Raw genomic sequence first — 19,106 nt, forward strand, 5'->3', positions numbered from 1 at the left:
AGCAAATTGTAAACGCACCATACATAGTTTGAACTTCATAGCAGTATTGGAGTTGCATACTATTATGTAATTAAATTATTGCTATAGTCACACTTTATTGTAGTAGAAACAATACCAAGTCAACCATTCAACTTCATCGCGTTGTTGTAGTACGCTGGCGGTGTGGGCGGCGTGGGCGGAGTGGGTGGAGTGGCGGGCGTGGGCGGTGTGGGCGGTGCGAGCGGTGGCGTCGGCGGGGCGGGGCTCGTCAATGGCGCCTCCGTCGTCCAGACCGCCCCCGATCAGCAACACCATCAACCCTTCGATGTCCAGGTTAGTGCCTCATCTATGGTCCTAGCACGGTCTCTGTAAAATGAGAAAACATACAAATATTGACAGATTTGACTATCTGTCACTTTGAGTATTGTTTCGTAGAAAGAAACTCTTCCTACGATGGCCATGCTAGCGTGAACTTGAAAATAACGTTTATTAATTCCTTCATTGACAAATACTTAATTGACTGTTTTTCACGCGCTATACATGCACTCACATCTCCAATTATGACTTACATGCAGATTTACGTCTTATATTATGTGTTCCGTGACCACACTTTAGTTGTTAGATATCAATTCAATTCAAAATATGTTTATTTGCCATAATATGGTACAAAAGACGTTTAAAATATTCCCTGCGGTAATATCGTACTAATATGATGTAAAGTGTTTTGAAAAAGCCAGTGACGCAGGCATGTTGGGGATCCACGGTCGTAGGAGTTAAAATGTTTTAATATAATGTATTTAATATTATAAAGTGGAAGAGTTTGTTTGAACGCGCTAATCTCAGGAACTACTGGTCCGATTTGAAAAAATCTTTCAATGTTTGATAGCCCATTTATCGAGGAAGGCTATAGACTATATTTTATCACGCTAAGACTAGTTTATGCGTTTTAAGATGATATGGGTGACAGTTCTCATATTCCTTGCTACAGAATATTTTTACAAGAAAACAATATGTAATAAATAATATTCCATCTACAAAAACAAATGTTTCCTATAATTGTAAATGAATAAAAATGAAAAGTTGCTAAATGCTAACTTATTAATATAAAATTACTAGCGACCCGCCCCGGCCTCGCATCGGGTATAAAATATTATATAGCCACTGAAAAAATGATTCAAATCGATTCAGCAGTTTTGACTTGTATTTATTATTACTACCCGTGGCCCGCATTGGTCGGTACCGCCGCAAAAGCTACTTCCCGCAATTTTTAAATGAGTAATATCGAAAATATTCATTTAAATAATATGCTGTAAAGGGCCATATAGATCTACATTAAATCAACAATGTATTTAAGTTATTTAATTGGATAAGGATTAATGCTGTATTTATTAAAATTACTTCGAAAATTAGACATTATTTGTCGTAAAAAGAAAATGACAAAAAATATTATTGTGGGATATCCATAAGAGATAGACATATACCACCGCAGTTTTCTGTAGACCTTTTCAATGTGTACAATATTTGGTACATTATTTTGATAAATCTCGTAGGGTTCAGCCTGCGTTTGCAATGTAAGCGGAAAAAATGTAATAATTATTTACGACATCACATTAGAAACCCCAACAATAACAGTATTTCTCCACTATTTAATGAATGTTATTATACCTTTAACCCTCCTCTTGAATCACTCTTATCTATTAAAAAACTTAAAATCCGTTGCGTAGTTTTAAAGATTAAAGGGAACAAAGGGACGTGAGGGGAAAAAAAGCGACTTTATTTCATAATATGTAGATATAGATAAATATTAACTGTGAAATATATAGGAGTATAAAATTATTGTTACGAATATATTTAAAAAATGTAAGGTGCATGAAACGGAACTCATGTCAATTATTTCCTTACTATTGTCAATTATAATGTGTCACGACTCACGCATATCGTCTTAAAACGCATAGGGTATAATAGGAGCGAAGAAATAGAAGAAAATGTGGAAAAACGGGGGAAATTATTTGAAAGAGCTTATCTCCCGAACTACTGGAGTAATTTTTATGTTATTTGGCACAGATAAGAAGTAGACCACGTGAAGGATCATAGGTTTTTTTTGTGGACTAATTTGTCCGTGTAATATCTAATTTACGCGGACGGAGCCGCGCGGAACATCTAGTTAATTCATATTGTTGCGAGTCGAGCGAAATTCAATAGTAATGAAGCAAATGCACTATTATACTCACGACGCAATAACGCCGTTACTTTACAGGCATTTAAAAGCTTCATACAAGCAGATTATATGATAATGAATGATAGAATTAAATTTTTGAAGAGTTGACGATGACGTGTACAGATTGTAGATGGCGCTGTCGCAGCAATAGCGGGTGATCTTTCTCATTATAGTAATGGCTGAAAGCATAGCAGCAATATTATGTATGTCTATCAACTAAAAACTTGGTGGTAGGGCTCGTTTTGCCTACTTTGACTTCTTATTATGAAAAATAAAGCGTTTAATGACCCGTTTCTGAGGTTTTGACTGAAACTTTGTTTACCTATTTAATAGGTCTTTTGCCTTATGTAGGAGGTTTGGAGCAACTACGTTATTGAACAGATAAACCTTAGAAACCGAGCAAACAGTATTTCCGACAAGGACCACTTATAGTTTTCCATCCATTATAGAACTCTCTTATTAATTTACTGTTATAAATACTATTTATAGATGTAATTATGCACGTAATTTAAAATGAATTCATATAATCATAAGAGCAAGGTAATGTTATTTGTCACTAGGTGGCGCTTGTACCTATAGTTCTTAGATAACAACAAACAATTCTCACGAAAGAAAAAGTAATGTTTTCTTTCGGACTGAATAAAAAATCGCGTTGAAGCACTCGAAAACTTTAGATAGAGCTAGAGGCTCTACTATTTTTTCAGAATATCTCTCTCTGCTTCATAATAATAGTAATAATCGTACTCCACTAAAATATTAGTACGGGAGCCCTAGAACAATTTTTTTTATTATTATCAAGCAAATTTTTTGTGAGTAGCTTCATTTTGATAAGACGAACAACATTTTTATTTGCGCAAAATCTCGAAAGTGGTACCTCCCAGAGATAGAAAGGATTTCATACTTTGAATTGATGGTCCTAAAATATGGACTGTTTTATTTATAGGACAATGTTACTAGTTAGGGTTCCGTTATAGGGTTCTGGAATCAACAAAACTTGGTTGACTACTGAACCCCAAAACGGAACCCTAACAAGCTGATCTTTTGTATATTGATAGGTTAATAGTTATAATGTAATTTAAGAGTAACATTGTCTTACAAATAGAATAATCCATATTTTAGGACCATTAAGTCAAAGTATGAAATCCTTTCTATTTCTGTTAGCTACCACTTTCAAGATTTTTCGCAGATAAAAATGTTGTTCGTCTTATCAAAATGAAGCTACTCACAAAATTATCTTGATAGTAATAAAAAAAATTGTTCTAGGGCTCTCATACTATAATATATGACTTGTAGACTACAATCTACATGTCACATTGCCGCCAGGACAAGACGTTGTTTGATTTCATAACTAATCGGTATTTATTTTTTTCGTTGCCGCCAAGAAGAATAATTAAACTATAGTGGAGGTCGCTACTTCAAACAATATTATTATTTTGCTCAATAACGCCCATACACAAAACGAAATCTTTTGTTCTCAAAAGCGTTCCGCTTTTCGTGCATTGTAATGTACTAAAGAGTGCAGTGAAAGTAAAAGATTTAAGGCTAAACGAGTAATCAAACACACTTTCTTTCGTAATTGGACTGCTATTGCTATGCACATTTATGTAACCGATGAGAGACTTTTGCTATGCAACTAGTAATATTCAGCTCAGTGAACGATTCCTGAAGAAAACTCACATAACGTTAAAGAACATACTTAGTCTAGTCCAGGGATTGAAAGCGGTACAGTAATACCGGTATTATACCGGTATTACATTACGATACCGCTTTGATTTAAAGGTTGAGCCAAAACGGTAGCGATTTACCGAACCGGTACCGCTAAATAATGAAATTATACCTTAATTTTTTTATGGTATCGTTATACCTTTATTATATTGGTACCCCAACCAAAATCATTTCGGTACCGAAAAAATACAGAGTACGCAACGGGCGGCGCGGGCGCGGCGGCGGCGCGGTTGCCAGCTCGAAACTTATCATGTAAAGACTTGAACAATCCGGGGTAGTTGCAACTTACATGCGTCCCAGCCCTGAACCTGGCAATATTAGTTAGTCAATTTTCATTCGCTCGCTAATTGCATTATAGTTTTGACGTGTTACTTTAGTTTGATTCTCTAAGCGTTTTACCTACGTTGCTAATTTTTATTGGGTGTTTCTTATTAAAAATTTAAAAAACAATAATGGGAAGAAAGCGGAAGAATGCGGTTTACGCATACTTTACATATTATGATAAAGACACTAAATATTCAAAATGTTTAGTCCCTGGTTGTGAAACAAACGTTAAGGTTAGTAATTAGTATGGATTTTTTCATTATTCCTACACACTATGTATATAGCTGTTGCCCGCGGCTCCGCCCGCGTAAATACAGTATCCCTCGGCAACACTGTACTTTTTCGGGATAAAAAGTAGCCTATGTTTAAATCCAGAGCCCAAACTACAACCATGCCAATTTTCATCAAAATCCGTTCAGTAGTTTTTGCGTGAAAGAGGAACAAACATCTATCCATACATCCATCCATCCATACATCCTCACAAACTTTCACATTTATAATATTATTAGTAAGAAGTAAGATAAGATTAAATAGCTGTTTGTCGCGGCTCCGTCCGCGTAAATATACTATCGAGAATCCCGCGGGAATAATGTAGGTACTATAATTTTCCGGGATATAAAAACCTATGTTTTAATCTAGAGCCTAAACTACTACCATACCAAATTTCATCAAAATCCGTTCAGCGGTTTTTGCGTGAAAGAGTAACAAACAAACATCCATCCATTCATCCTCACAAACTTTTAGATTTAGGGCCGATTCATACCGGGATGGCAGCGCGCAGCGGCGCGACGCGTACGGGCACTTTCAATGTGAAATAATTTAAAACTTTAATTTACATAATATGTAGGTACGTATAAACCATGGACGTAGAAAAAAAGACGGGTTGCAATCCGGGAGTGCCGGCAGAAGTAAAAACTTGAATATTAACGTTGTGCATTTTTGATATTTTGGAATGGTTAGGGAATAATTTTGCACAAATTGCTTTAATAACACTGGTCAACAATGGTTTTGTTGCCCTTGATGTGAAAGTGGTTTCGAATAGTTTTATGCCTACAATTTATAAAACTATGAATGATTTTGGAATATTGGCTCTGGTTTTTGTTTACATAAATAAAATAAAATATTTTATTTCAGATAAAAATTTCATTACATAAAAGTAAAATAATATTATAAAATAAAGAATATGCTATTTTTTTAAATAAGCTGTTGTCTATTTTCTTTCTATAAAGCACAAATATTAAATTAAAATAAACATGTTATTAAATTTTTTTTATAATAAATTTAAGTTAGGCCTAGATATTAGGTTCAAAATAATGAATATTATTTGCCTTTCAGGGCGAACACGGTACAAACTTACTTTATCACTTGTCTTCGAATCATCCTGATGAATACAAAATAGTCAAAGACCGAAACAAGTTAAACAGAAGCGAAGAACTTGTAGAGACAAGTGATCAAAATGATAATGACATTTTAAAATCGCTGAAAAAAAGCTCAAAGTACATATATTTACAATCGCAATGTGTTGACTTGGTAACAGCACATGGAAGACCATTTTTATTGATGGATGATCAGGCATTTAGGAACATCGCTTGCGAATTGCGTTGTTGCCGTTCCGCACTATACCTTTATTTTACAGGTTTAGGTATCGAAAAAAAATATTGGTACCGTAATTTTGCAATACCGAAAAATAGCGGTACCGTTATTTAAGGCTATCGTAATTTAAAGGTATGACGTCATACCGTTAACCTTTTTTACCGATATTTTTCGGTTATTCAATCCCTGGTCTAGTCTTCTAAAGCAAAGGGACTACATACCAGGGATGGCAAACCTTTGGCACGTCACACAACATTTTGGATATGCCACTATTTTTTCAAAATTTCTATTTACAAAATCTAAGATGTGAGTGGATGAGCTTGATTACCACTATTTTATAACATAAGGACAATTACTAATTTTCCCCATATAATTTGAACAAGCCTCTATTTAATATATCGGAATCACAGAGAAAAATAATTAATTTTATTTCATGGGACGCCTGTATAAATAATACTAAGATTTCTTTAGAAAAGGCACTTTGAAACAAAATGGTTCGCCATCCCCGCTATAGACCGTCAACTGAAAGGCGCGATGCATTTCGAAGATTGAGTCACCGAAAAATGTTGGCGTCATGCTCGCAGTGTTAGTGCTCAGAACTGACGACAGTGAAACGACAGCGGATTGGCCTAATTATATGCCGGTAACTGGAGCAGCGAGTGCACAACAACTTTGGGCTTACATCAGTTACTCAGTGAATATCTGACAAACAGTCAAGTATAAGACGATGAATTATTACTCTGTAACAAAAAATAAACATTAATTTATAGGTAAACAATACGTTTCCCTTAGCGTTTTAAGAATGATACATTTTGTGCAATTGTTACCCCAAGGCCCAATACAATATAGTGTCTTTTGAGAACCTGCTATAATAATATTATAAAAGTACTTATACTTAATACTTACACTTGCAACATCGTATAACATAATATTATTATCTACTGGCTGTCAGTCATAACTTATAACTTACTAAAACATAACAGGTCGAATCCTAATTTAATTAGTGTGCCTCAGATTTAAGACATAATTTGATTAACATAAATATGTCTTGATATTTGGGATTTGCATTCGAGGTCATGCATTTTAAAAGAAATAGTGGCAAAACAGGAAATTAAATTGTTCCAAAAATTAGAATAAAAAGAAGATTTCTGCTCTCTATAAACATTTATTTTTAAATAACTTTACCACTCAAAATCCGAGAAAACAATAGTAGCTAAGTTGCAATGCTAGTAGTTGTATTAGTTACTTCACTCTATTAGTGTCATAAGAATCATCTCTGAAATACTATTACACGATGAGATGCTGGTTTCTGGAGAAAATATTAAAAATGTACGCGTCCCACCTGTATTACCGACCTACTTACTATATTATGTCGTATGTTATGTTATATTGTAGCTCATGATTAACGAGCTATATAGTCTCATTATATAGTCACCAGTATCATTAAGACATCATATTTTATTAGATTTTGGTTTTACTAGATACCCTACGTAGTTCTAGAATTTAAGTGAAACCGACCTAAAAAACCGAACCGCCAATTCTCGCGACTCAAAGAATGTTCATAATGACCTAAATCGGTTTAGCGGTTTACACTAGCAGAGATGACAGACATACAGAACCTTTTTTTTCGCATAATAATATTATATTAATATGGAATTCATAATATTTTTCGTGTTTAGTTTGTGTTGCGTAAGGGCAAGTTTCATTGAGTGGTGATACGACGATATCTCGGGAAAATCGTCGGACATCCTCGAATTTTACACGCACTTAGGTCGATTTCGACATTTACTGAGGCTACCCAGCCATTAATATTTTGAAAAGGAGTCTCGAGCTCGTGTTATCGAGCAGTTATATTATGTGTTCAAAATTAAATGTGAAACTGATGACTGCAATTTGTGGTATAAATAAAAAAGTGTATTTTTAAAATTTGTGTTTCAACAAATATACTTACTATATCAATTCGGTGAAATTTTCTTAGCTACCGTAGTTGGAAGAACCTCTTCCAACTACTAAGATGTTTCTAGATGTAGATGTTTTGATAATGTGAAACCATTTGAGTACGCGTTCTTGTGGCAAGTAGGTGACGATACCGTTAGCCGCGCTCAGCGCGCTTCTAAAGTTTGTCTTTCGCTCTCACGGGGAGGCGCGAACTGATTTTTTTTTCTTGTTTTAAGTAATAAAATCAAAGCATTTACTGTGAAATATGCTTTGTAGCCTATCCCGAGTTTTAGAGGCCAAAGAACGGGGAGAAAGGTGTGAGAACGAGGCTACACTGCGCCAGTGTTTGTCGTCGAAACGTGTTAAATGCATATTATGCCACATAATTTATCCGTAGCGACGACACATAATATAGCACAATACAATACGGCGACAGCGCGACGCGTTTCCTAACCTGTCCGTAATACCGTCAAGACGACGAGTCTGAGAGCGCAATGCATCAATAAGGCATAATATCATAAAACTGTTTGTAAAACGCACCGCAACGCAACAAAACAATGTGGTTCAACTCTAAAGGTAACTCTCCGATCCTCGCGACGAGCGACCGCGACCGTCAAAAAGTTCAAATGAAATCCCCCTTTATGAACTAAATTTTCAGGTTTCATCTTTTGCCGACATTGGTCTAGTGACACCGATGCCGCCGTAGCTTTGCAGTTGCGTAGAGCAAAATGTAATCCGTAGCCTAGGGCATTTTATTTGTACTTTTGTCGGTCGCGGTCTCTTACCGCGTCGATCGGAACGGTACGTTAAGATTGCAAGAGTCTCGCGGCGTCTGTCAACGAGGAAGTAATAACTACACCGGCTGCCGCGACCATTACGCGGCGTAACGGCGCCCGATACCATCTCTATCGCGGATACACTGCACCAGAGGTGGAGCTTATCGAGATAGAACACACATTCATGTGCCTCTACATCCTCTACACTCCACATCTACTAGTTCGAACGGTTCTTTTGGCAAAAAATATAATGAGAATTCCAATATTCACAATGTATTTATTAGGTTTTCAAGAGTATTTGGTTAAAAGTTGAAAGAGTTTTGTTAAAAGATTATTCTGAACTTCGACGTACGTCTTGTAAAAGACATAAAACATATTTACGACATTTCATTAAGTTCAGTCTAACTCAACTAGTAAACTCGTAGTTTCTTGAAAGCTTGAAGTTCAAACTTCTAAACAGTATGTAAAAGCTTTTTCAAGTAGCTATGCATCAAATGTCTCGTAGACCTGTCTCGATTGTGGATGCTCGCTCTATATTGAAGAAAATTGAAAATTTTCAAATGCAGCGCCTTCACGTTGGCACGAGATAGAGCAACCATAATGTAATCCATATACGCTACGGTCTACCGGAGAGGTCCACCTGTGCAGGTATGCCTGCGCTGGTAGACCGGAAAGAATGTATGTTGGAATAGATTTTTCGCCGGTCGCCTGCGGAGGTCCAAAAAACTGCACAGGTTTATTCCCACACTTATTCCGGTCTACCTGCGCAGGCATAGCTACACAGGTGGACCTCTTCGGTAGACCGTAGCGTGTATGGCAGCCATAAGCAAGATAAATATTTTCGAACATGTAGAGAGGTTAAATTCATCTATGATTGCCCATTCCCAGTCGACGTCGATTACGCATGCTATAGACAGCTTTGCAATTATGGTGACAATGATGGGTATCCATCATGTTTGGGCCATGTGGAGGAAGGACTCATATGTTACTAGACGACGACCGCAACTCCGTTGCCCTAAAATTCTTTTATCGCGCGGTAACCGTACAATTTTCTGGGATAAAAAGTATTCTATGTCCTTGACCAAGACCAAAAATACCTCCATACATAATTTCAGAAAAATCGGTTTAGCGGTTTGGGCATGAACAGGTGGCAGACAGACTTTCGCATAAATTATAATATTAGTGATTCCGTACTAAAAGTATAGTAACTAGACCCAAACACCTCTCCCAGCAAAACCTTATTGCATACTGCAAGCTCGTGTCTCAACGCTGAGCATTGCATCGGTAATCATATGTAGCGCTTTCCTATAAAGGAGATAAGATCGCGAGAAAAACCATCAAGTGGAGTCCCCTTTGAATGTTTATCGCGACCGTATCGCGGGTTGCGTATGTGAACGGGTTTATGAACTCAGACAATGCTTCTGTCGCGGTGTACACGTTTTTAATATGCTCTGATTTACTTAGCGTGGGACTGGGACGATTTTACTGGAGCTACAGAAAAACTTAACATACAGTTACAATATCACTCATTATCGACATGTTTCTAATACAATGTGTGCAATTCTTTTCTATTGTGTTAAAGTATTCGGTGTCGTGTCTGATTCTTTTAATTTCTGTCTCTTTAGAATACCATTATTGCTTTCTACATCTAAGGTGATTTTTTAATGATATCTATGGACGCTTCACACCACGTCAGTCTGGCCCCGTGGTAAGTACCTGATGGACTTGTGTTACAGGTACCAGACAACGGAAATATATTTAATACTTTTATACTATACATATATATAAGATTTTTATTATAAGATACACATATTTAATACACATCCATGACCCAGAACTTTGAAAACTTAAAGCTATTATTTAAGTAGTAGTAGGTAGGACAAGCACTGTCGCTACAAATATTAAGCTAACCTAACCTAACCTAACCATAATATGTATACAATCTAATATATTATGCATTTTTAGCAAGTTCCAGTCAAGAAATTTCTGCAAAGCCCAAAGCTCCTTGCATAGACTTCCATTATTATTGTTCTGTATACAGTATTAAACCTAATACGAAGTGTGGTTCATATTACTCGTGTTATTTCCCATTTTCGTTAGGTGTGTTGTATTAGTGGCGTAATTTAAGAATATCTATACATAATTAACGGACGTTCACTTGACTATTCATTACTAGCAATTAATTCCCGCGGGTTGCGCTCTGCGGCGCTGAGATCGACCTCGTGGGAAATTAAACTGCGCGGCCCGTCTTCTGCCGCCTCCGTCTCTCGCCTCACCTCGCCTCGCCCCGCGGGGGGAGGGGGGCACCCTCTCGACTCACATATGAACACTTTCTCCTATGAATTTCCCTATTTTTCTACTTGCACTTTGCGAGAATGCGCAATTTGTACCCTGCACCCTGCACAAAGATACTTTGTTCGGTAAGAAAGAGCACCGTCCGCCCGGCGAATTAATTACCTGTCGCGAGCTGTGTATTCTTTGTGCGTCGTGCGGACTATTTAATAATAAAGAGGGTATTGAAATTAGCCCGCGGCTCGCCCGGCCACCCGGCGGCCCGCGCGAGTGCCTCATTAAAAATGAAACAGTAATCACTACGAGCCTCGTAAAGTCCTCCCCGCTTACGTATCAAATAAATAGTTGTAACCGCCGCTGGGCACATTTGTAAATTACCAACTGTGTTTCATGCATTTTCGACGCGTCGTTAATTAGTTAGGTATTATAACGTGAAAAAGCCAACGATCAGCAAAGTATTCCATGTTGTAACATCTAGGTTTCGTTTCCTGAGATTTTATAAGCCGCTGTTTCTACGGCGACCGTAACGGAACTCGCGAGTTACGGAGGCGAGTGTCGCAACGAACCAAAGAATTACCGTGAATCAGATCGGATCCGCTCAGGCGCGCCCGATTGCGGACACGCCTGGCGGCCCGCAGAGAAATTCAACTGTAAGACCAGTAGAAACACCGCTGCCGCACGAAAGGTCTTGCGATACTAATTGAATCGCTATTATGCCGCCTTCACAGCTACGAAACGACAAGATAGATGGGTCTTGCGACTGAATATATAGCTTGGAAGTGTAAAAAATTGGACACATCAGTGGCGATCGCTGGCTTTTATCAGAGTGAAATCCTAGCCATATCTTATAGGTAGGGATACTGTTTAGTATCATTTTGAAAACGTTAAGGTAGGCGAGGTATAGGAATCTCAGGGCTTGATTACATCTACCGAGTAGTAAGTGCTCTCGACAAGCACTAGGTATGTTTATTATGGATATGCTTGGCCGAGGGCACCGTATCACCACTCAACTCGGTAGGTGTAATCAGGCCCTCATGTCTCCGATACCATAATGTTACTGTTGTTGTTCCATCTGTTTTATGACAACAGTTTCTAATCGAAAACGACTATTGATATGATTAATGAAAGCACTTAAAGCTCCACGCTGTCGAGGCCCGAGGGGCGGTTGCGACGCGTCGGGCGAACTCGAATAGTGTCACATCCGACACTCGAGCGCGGTTGCGAAATGTTTACCGTGCATCGACAGTGCTATATCAAAGTCTATCGCTCACGGCCTACTCGATACAGCGATCGGCGGTGAAATGTGTCGTGACTCGTGAGTGATGTCGTCGGGAGCTGACGGGAGATGCGAGGTAATTTGTTCGCGCCCCGTCGGATATGAGCGTCGCCTTATTGCCGCCGCCCGCGCCCGCGCCGCGCCCTCGCCCGCTAACTAACGCTTATTAAACTCCGACAGCGCTCCCGCTGATCACTTCAGCGTCTTGTTAGCTCTCTAAACTTATATTAATCGTTCGCTCGGCTTTCTTGTCATGGTTATTTGTTTCACTTTCCTATCTAGATAGCTCGCTAAAGTGGCTTCGTCGGTAGATTTGTTGTAGTTACTGTCGACGTGCGTTGTGCTCATCGTTATATTCACGTTACGTTGTTCGTCGTAGTTCAGAATTCCACGTTACTTTGTTAGTTGCTCTACTGAGAATAGTCATCATAAGACTCTTTAAATATTCCTCAATATTAGAATTACTTTAAAGTACTTACTTTCACAATTTTAATTGCCTCTACATGCAAAAAACATAAAAAATACTTTTTGTAGATGAGAAAGTTAAAACACAAAAAATAAAATCTACTAGTACTTAAATAAATATAAACTAGAACAAAGTTTAGCTGACTTGTAACTACGAAAACACCAGTGCATGCGTCAGTAAAACATTTTACGTTACTAGTATCGTCAGCAAAAATTGGCCGTAATAATCTGTACACTGCAAAATCATGACCCAAGTTTAATTATTTTGTTTATTCTTATTTTGATTTATCCATACTTCAATGTTGTTAACGCCTCCGTGGTCTAGTGGTGTAGAGCGCGACTCTTGACTCGGAGGTCGTGGGTTCGATTCCCGCGTTGGAAAAAACATGTTATTTCCAAGTTTGGTAAGGACAATGCAGGCTGATCACCTGATTGTCCGACAAGTAAGATGATCCATGCGTCGGATGGGCATGTATAAAGTCGGTCCTGCACCTGATCTCTCGCCAGTCGTGTCGATCTTCCGTCCCACTGGGTTATGAGAGTAAAGGAATAGAAAGTGCTCTTGTGTACTGCGCACATACTTGGGCACTATAAAATTATTCCTGCGTAGCTGGCCTGGTTTCAATGAAACCGGCCACCGTCACCGAAACCGGTGTGGGAGCTATTAGCTACATCAATGTTATAGAAATGTAGCTAGTAGCTTACCGTTTATTTATTTTAATAATAATTCATTCGGTTACGACTTGAAAGCTAATTAAAAGTATGAAGTAATATAAAATACTATATTTTCTTTATTGCTGTAGATTATACGATACTGGTCATTAATATGACTTCCGTTACTTATAATTCTTCTTGTACTTATAATTCCCTCAAAACGTATCATCTCCAACAAAACGCTTCAACTCTCTCCGCTTTTTAATTTCACAGTTGTGAGTAAAGAAAGTCATGTTGTGAATTGTAGAGACGAGTGGCAACGGTGTTTGAGTTGGGGAGTTTTGTAGTAGATAGTGACTAGTAGGTAGAGTTGAGCTGCGTGATTCAACACGCGACAGAGGAAGTGATCCGAACGCTTCAGACTGTCACGCAACTACCCCGCTTTCTATTGTAGTTTTACTTGATCTTGAAGTTATACTTTTAATAAAATTGTGATCTTGCACTTTCAATGATACAATCTTGTGTAAATACGTAATACGTTAAGATCTGTTTTTGGCAACAGCTGCAACCACGTTTTTATTTGTGTTATGTTCCTTGTTTATTCGAATCCTGATATCAGAGCAAAGCTCGGTCTCCCGCGTACTGTAATATTATGCGTGTATGTCATTTATCAATGCTCTACATCTTAATTTTTTTCGCAATAGTTTTACTTGAGCCTATTATTTTTTGTTTTTAAAATAACCCTACGCCAGGATTAACGTTGATAGCGAAATATCTAGCCGGAACAATACGCACAATGGTGATACTCGTATTGTTTGTGAACTCTGTGTTTTGCTATGCTGTGTCGCCTCACCGCCGGCGTTCATGAGAAATTACTGCGCTCTGTCGTGGTCTGAGGCTTGATTAAATTTCAGACCACATTGCGATTTAGGGTATATTGATAAACGATCGAAACTTTGATACTCTAACTTGTAAGAAAATATTACGAAACTGTTACTAGAATAGTACTGCAAGTTGTTGTTGATATCTCAACAGTAATCGTAGATCTGGAAAAATTGCATTAATTTTCCACTTTTTAGACGAGGAAAATGCCTAAGCGATGTTAATGGAGATAACTTCCACCTGATATTTTCACCTTGGACGAGATTATAAATATGGTAATGAACCTGCTGTTGCCTTCGTGTTTGCCACGCTTCGCGGTTGGATTTAACGTTTACCGCCAGCGTCCGCGGTGACTCGAGGATACCCGTCCTCCCGTCACCATGGGCATATTGCGGCTTATGACAAAACCCAGGATTACCGGACTCACCCATGTCAAATTCGTGATTAAGATAGATTACGTCGCCTATAATATATTTGCAGGAGGGGGACCGAAAACGCTAAAATAAATAGTGAATTTACCCGAAACGATTGCCTATTGTAAATGAGCAAATAGTAGTTTGTTAATAGAATTAGGGGCAGCCGGCTTCGAAACACAATGGAGCACGTAAAACGTTTCGCTTTTACCACTCGAGCGCTTTGTTGTAGCCTAAGAGCGATGGTGTTTAGGGCTAAATATCGCGACTTCTGAGCGCTGAAGGTGAAAGGGGTACATAATACGTATACGATCACCCCCGGTTGACATTTCTACGTCGCGGCCGCTATTGTCTTTCGGCCCCTTCGTGGAAAATATGAATCATCCCCAGTCGCGGGTCATTAACGGTGACATTTGAAGTTTACCGTGGTATTTAAAAAATGCGAGGACAACTTTCGCAAATCGTCAAATTAACTGCCGTAGCATTAAAATAAGTCGCTCATTTACTCGGATAATCCGATGAGTAAACGTGTACGCAGTTGCGCAACGGTAGCGCCAACACCGAATTAAGGCAGAGGCACGATAGCACTAATTCTGTTGTGGCTTCAGATCAGCGGCGCCTAATTAGCTCAGCGTTTGCGTCGGTCCAAAAGGCAGACGGTCAAAGGATTCGCCGCTCATTACGCGCCGTGCCAGCCTGCCGCCCGCCGCCCGCGACGAGCCGGTATTGTCGCCGACCGCTTTGAAAAATATCCTCCCCCCTGCAGTTGGCGAAATGGATTACATTTAGAGCGAAAATTAAATTAAACGCGATCCAATAGTCGGGGTATTCGGAACATCGCGAAGTCAGTCACGGAATAGACTTCGGCGGGCAGTCGTATGCGATGTTCGCGGAAAGGCACGATAAGATCGCGTGAGAGGTGGGCACACGGACGTAGGCACGCTCTGCTGCGCCGCCCCACGACGATGAACCCACTCGGATAATTCGTCACGCTGCGTTAATGGTCGCCGAGCACGCTACCACCACTCGACTTTCGGTGTCTGCTAGCGGACGGTATATACAGATAGTTTCACGAAATCTTCCACTTTGATAAGAACTGCTGTTGGCCAGCTTATTTGAGGTTTTCATGCGAGAATTTTTATACATATAGGTCTGGATTCGGGATCGGTATACATCATACGACACACGGCACACCTCGTAGCACATCTAAGCGATATAATATAACTATTTATTTGAACGTGCATGGATAGAGTCTATTGGTAGATTTGTTTGTAGTAAATAAAAGTAGTAGTACTTAACATATTTGCAACGTGCGATGTGAAATAAACCGCACATACACTAATGGAATTAGATATTTAACGAGTGCTCGGGCTGCTCGGGTTACTGAAAAAAAAATAGTTTACTCGGTCTGTTATTGTAACAGTATATCATGTGGGCGTGAATCGCGTGGCAGATGGTCGGGGCTCTGATTAAAGTTAATTAACTGAAGCCATTTACAGGCGGGGTCGGGCGCGCCGTGCCCCGCGACCGCTACACCCTCGCGTGTCGCCAGTCGCGCTCCACTTTTGACACCAGTCACCACACTCCATACACCTAAATCATGTAGATACTGATTTGTCGGATCGTTTCGTAATTGAGCTGATGCGACTTTTTGTTTTGATGCCCTGAAAATACGAGATCCTCCGAACGATTTATTCTTTTCACATGGGATAAACGATGAGGAACAAATATGTTGGAACTTAAGAAAAATTTGTAGCGAGCGGGAGAAGTTTTCCTCGTGGAATTGTAGAGGTGGGCCGGCGGGTAGTCCTCGGCGGGGCGATGCGGCCCTATCTGCGGCGCGCGGCGCGGCCGGCGAGATTTATCGCGCGGCCGCACGCAGCTGGCGGCCTGCCCGACGCCCGACGCCCGACGCCCGTAACCCTCGAGCCCCTTTTATCGCCGAGTAGAACACGCCCGCTGTGTTAATTTGTTTGCTATAACACGCCGCGGCTAATGAATCGCCCCGGGCCGACCCGTGTCCGCGACCCCGATCAACTGTTAAACGTACCGCCGTAACGCCGGCAAATAGATCCTAAATTACATCCACTTTATTAGAAACCGAAGGTCTCGCCGGTGCGTAAAAGTGTTTGTAATAAAACACGTTAACGTCTGCGCGATTACCTCGATTTCTAGTTTCTACAAATCCGGAGCGATTACTGCTCCGAACCGTCGGCGCGGCGTCGGTGTATACGCACCGAGCGCACGGTATGATGTGCTAGAGTTGGGCCGGTTGTCTAGTGAATATGTGGAGCGCACTGATTTAGCGCGTATGAATCAGTCGCTCAGGTGAGATCGCATTCCGCGCGCCCGCCCTACCTGCCGCCCGAAATATCCGCCCGCCCGCCCTCACACAATCACACGTGCCCACTGTTTATTTTAGAACGTGCGTTTTCTGTGAATCTTCACTATTACAAGTTTTCAAATAACGCTTAAATTAATACGTTTTGCAAACAGATACATACACGCAAATATTTTTTTGTAAAGGAATTAGTAGATAGTTTGATATTAAATGATTAAATGACAAATAAAATCATCAATAATAATGATTTGTTAAAAGATTTCCATTGTTTTATTAATTTTCCACTCAGGAGTCCATATTTATTTATCACCTTCGTTAAAAGTGTGCTTATTTCGGCGTAAACGTTTCTTCGTATTGTTTGGTTCACCACTTAATTAGGTACAGCTCGTAAAACTGTCTTACTCATCTTATATTTACCGCGTTTGCCCTTTTTATTATGCGATTACTGGGGCCGCGCGGTTTGCGCTCGCCGTGGAGCGAGGGGAGCCGTTTCATTTGTTTCTTTAGAGATTACAACGTTTTCGCCGAATGCTAAATTTTCCTTATTGCCCGGCCAATTTATGAAAGAAACATTAATTCGGCGCTATACCCGGTGCAATCCAATTTATATGTTTAACATGTTTTCATAATTAATGATCCCACCGATCGCCGATCGCAACAGCCGGAGCTTATCGGGCGGGCCCGGGGGAGATATTTGTCGCGGCGCGCGGTTTACGCAAGATAACCCCAAATTTTACAGCGCCGGCTGCCGTTGCGCGCCTATTGGTTTTACTTTGTACGTTACCTGGGCGCATTCTACTGGCTAGGCGTGAACGCGATACATATTTGATGTGGGATGGTGTCTCGTGGCCGGCGTGGCGGCGCAATTAGCAGGCCACTCGACGCGCTGCCCGGCGACCCCGCACCACCCACTTGTGTGTCGCCGCGCAAATTAAAACGCTCCACTCCACGGCAGATCGCGCTCTCCAACACCGCCGATTCGTTAATCGAATGAATCATTTTACATTTTTTTAACAATCGCTCTCCCCGTTTAATATGTCAAAACACTGCAGTCGCCTCTTTTAATTGAGTTAATTGGTCGCAAACCCGCAACGGGATTTTGTGTTTCTGTTGGGTAATGTTGGTCGCTAGTCTAATCGAGGTTCGAACATGATTGTACAATGTACCATCGAGGAAGTTGATTCCTATGCAATTGACAGACCAACGTTATTTGGTCGAATATATCAATTCAATGTTAATTGTGATCTGTCAGCTGGGTTTGACGTAGCGCAACCAAACTACTTAGGTCCCCGATTTGCATAGGAATCAACTTCTCTGATAGTACATTAGGCTTTAAAAATTTTTAGAGAGTATTTATGCTTGTGTTAAAAGAAATATGACCACAGAGAATTACATAATACATCTAATATTACTAAATATTAAAGACATGTAGCTCCATATACAATACTTCGGTACCTCCATTTTAAAGCAGGCATTCGATTTATACGGTTGAGAATTAGGAAGGAAATGTTGTTTGAAAGTTGGTGAAGTAAAAGATTTGTGGGCCTCGTCCCGGGCTCGGCGGAGTGCAGTCCCGCGGGTGCGCCTCCTCGTAATTGAGAGCGTCTGCAGAGCGATAATTGTGGCCGAGCACCGAGTCCCGAGCCCGAGCACACGCCACCGCCTCGCGTAAATCATGCCCGTTTCTCTCCATTACCTCGTAATGCCGAATTGACTCGCGAGGATTTCCCGGCTCCTCGGCTTTTCCCTTAGTCTTACCTCCATATTTTCTATGATATATTGAGCGCTTAATAGGTGCTCGTCGTATCGGCGTCCAATTAATGATACGCTCACGAGTTTCTGTCGACTTTGGCACCTCGTTTGTGACGTCTGTTGTGTTACGCGCGACACCAATTCATAAAAAATGTGAATGTCGATGACTTTTATCGTTTTACCCCTCGTCGCGGCGATGCGGTGAAGACATGCTATCTTTTTTTTCGAATGTATTTCTGTGTTCCATTAGACACTTTTTATATGCGATTAGACGATCGCGTGACCCGGGTCGACCCGCTTATAAATAAGACCCGCTGGATACCTTAATTAAGCGACTCTATAAAGATAAAAAAATCTAAACAGAATAAACTTTTGTCCCACTAAAGAGATTCATAGATCAACTTTTCGGGAACGCTTATCGATCTTGAATTAATTAATGTAATGAATCACCTGGAAACTCACTGGAACTACATCAGAT

At 40.1% G+C, this 19,106-nt stretch overlaps 1 protein-coding gene across 3 annotated transcripts in view; it reads left to right on the forward strand.

Annotated features, from left to right (window-relative positions):
* LOC121730013 (maternal protein pumilio-like) overlaps positions 1–19,106 on the forward strand; it is a 103,386-nt gene that overhangs the window by 29,067 nt on the left and 55,213 nt on the right. For all 3 annotated transcript variants that reach the window (XM_042118818.1, XM_042118819.1, XM_042118820.1), the window contains one exon: positions 151–312. In XM_042118818.1, coding sequence (XP_041974752.1) covers positions 151–312 — 162 coding nt within the window. The remainder of the gene's footprint in view (positions 1–150; positions 313–19,106) is intronic.

The sequence above is a fragment of the Aricia agestis genome, chromosome 8, assembly GCF_905147365.1.
Source record: "Aricia agestis chromosome 8, ilAriAges1.1, whole genome shotgun sequence".
NCBI lineage: Eukaryota > Metazoa > Arthropoda > Insecta > Lepidoptera > Lycaenidae > Aricia > Aricia agestis.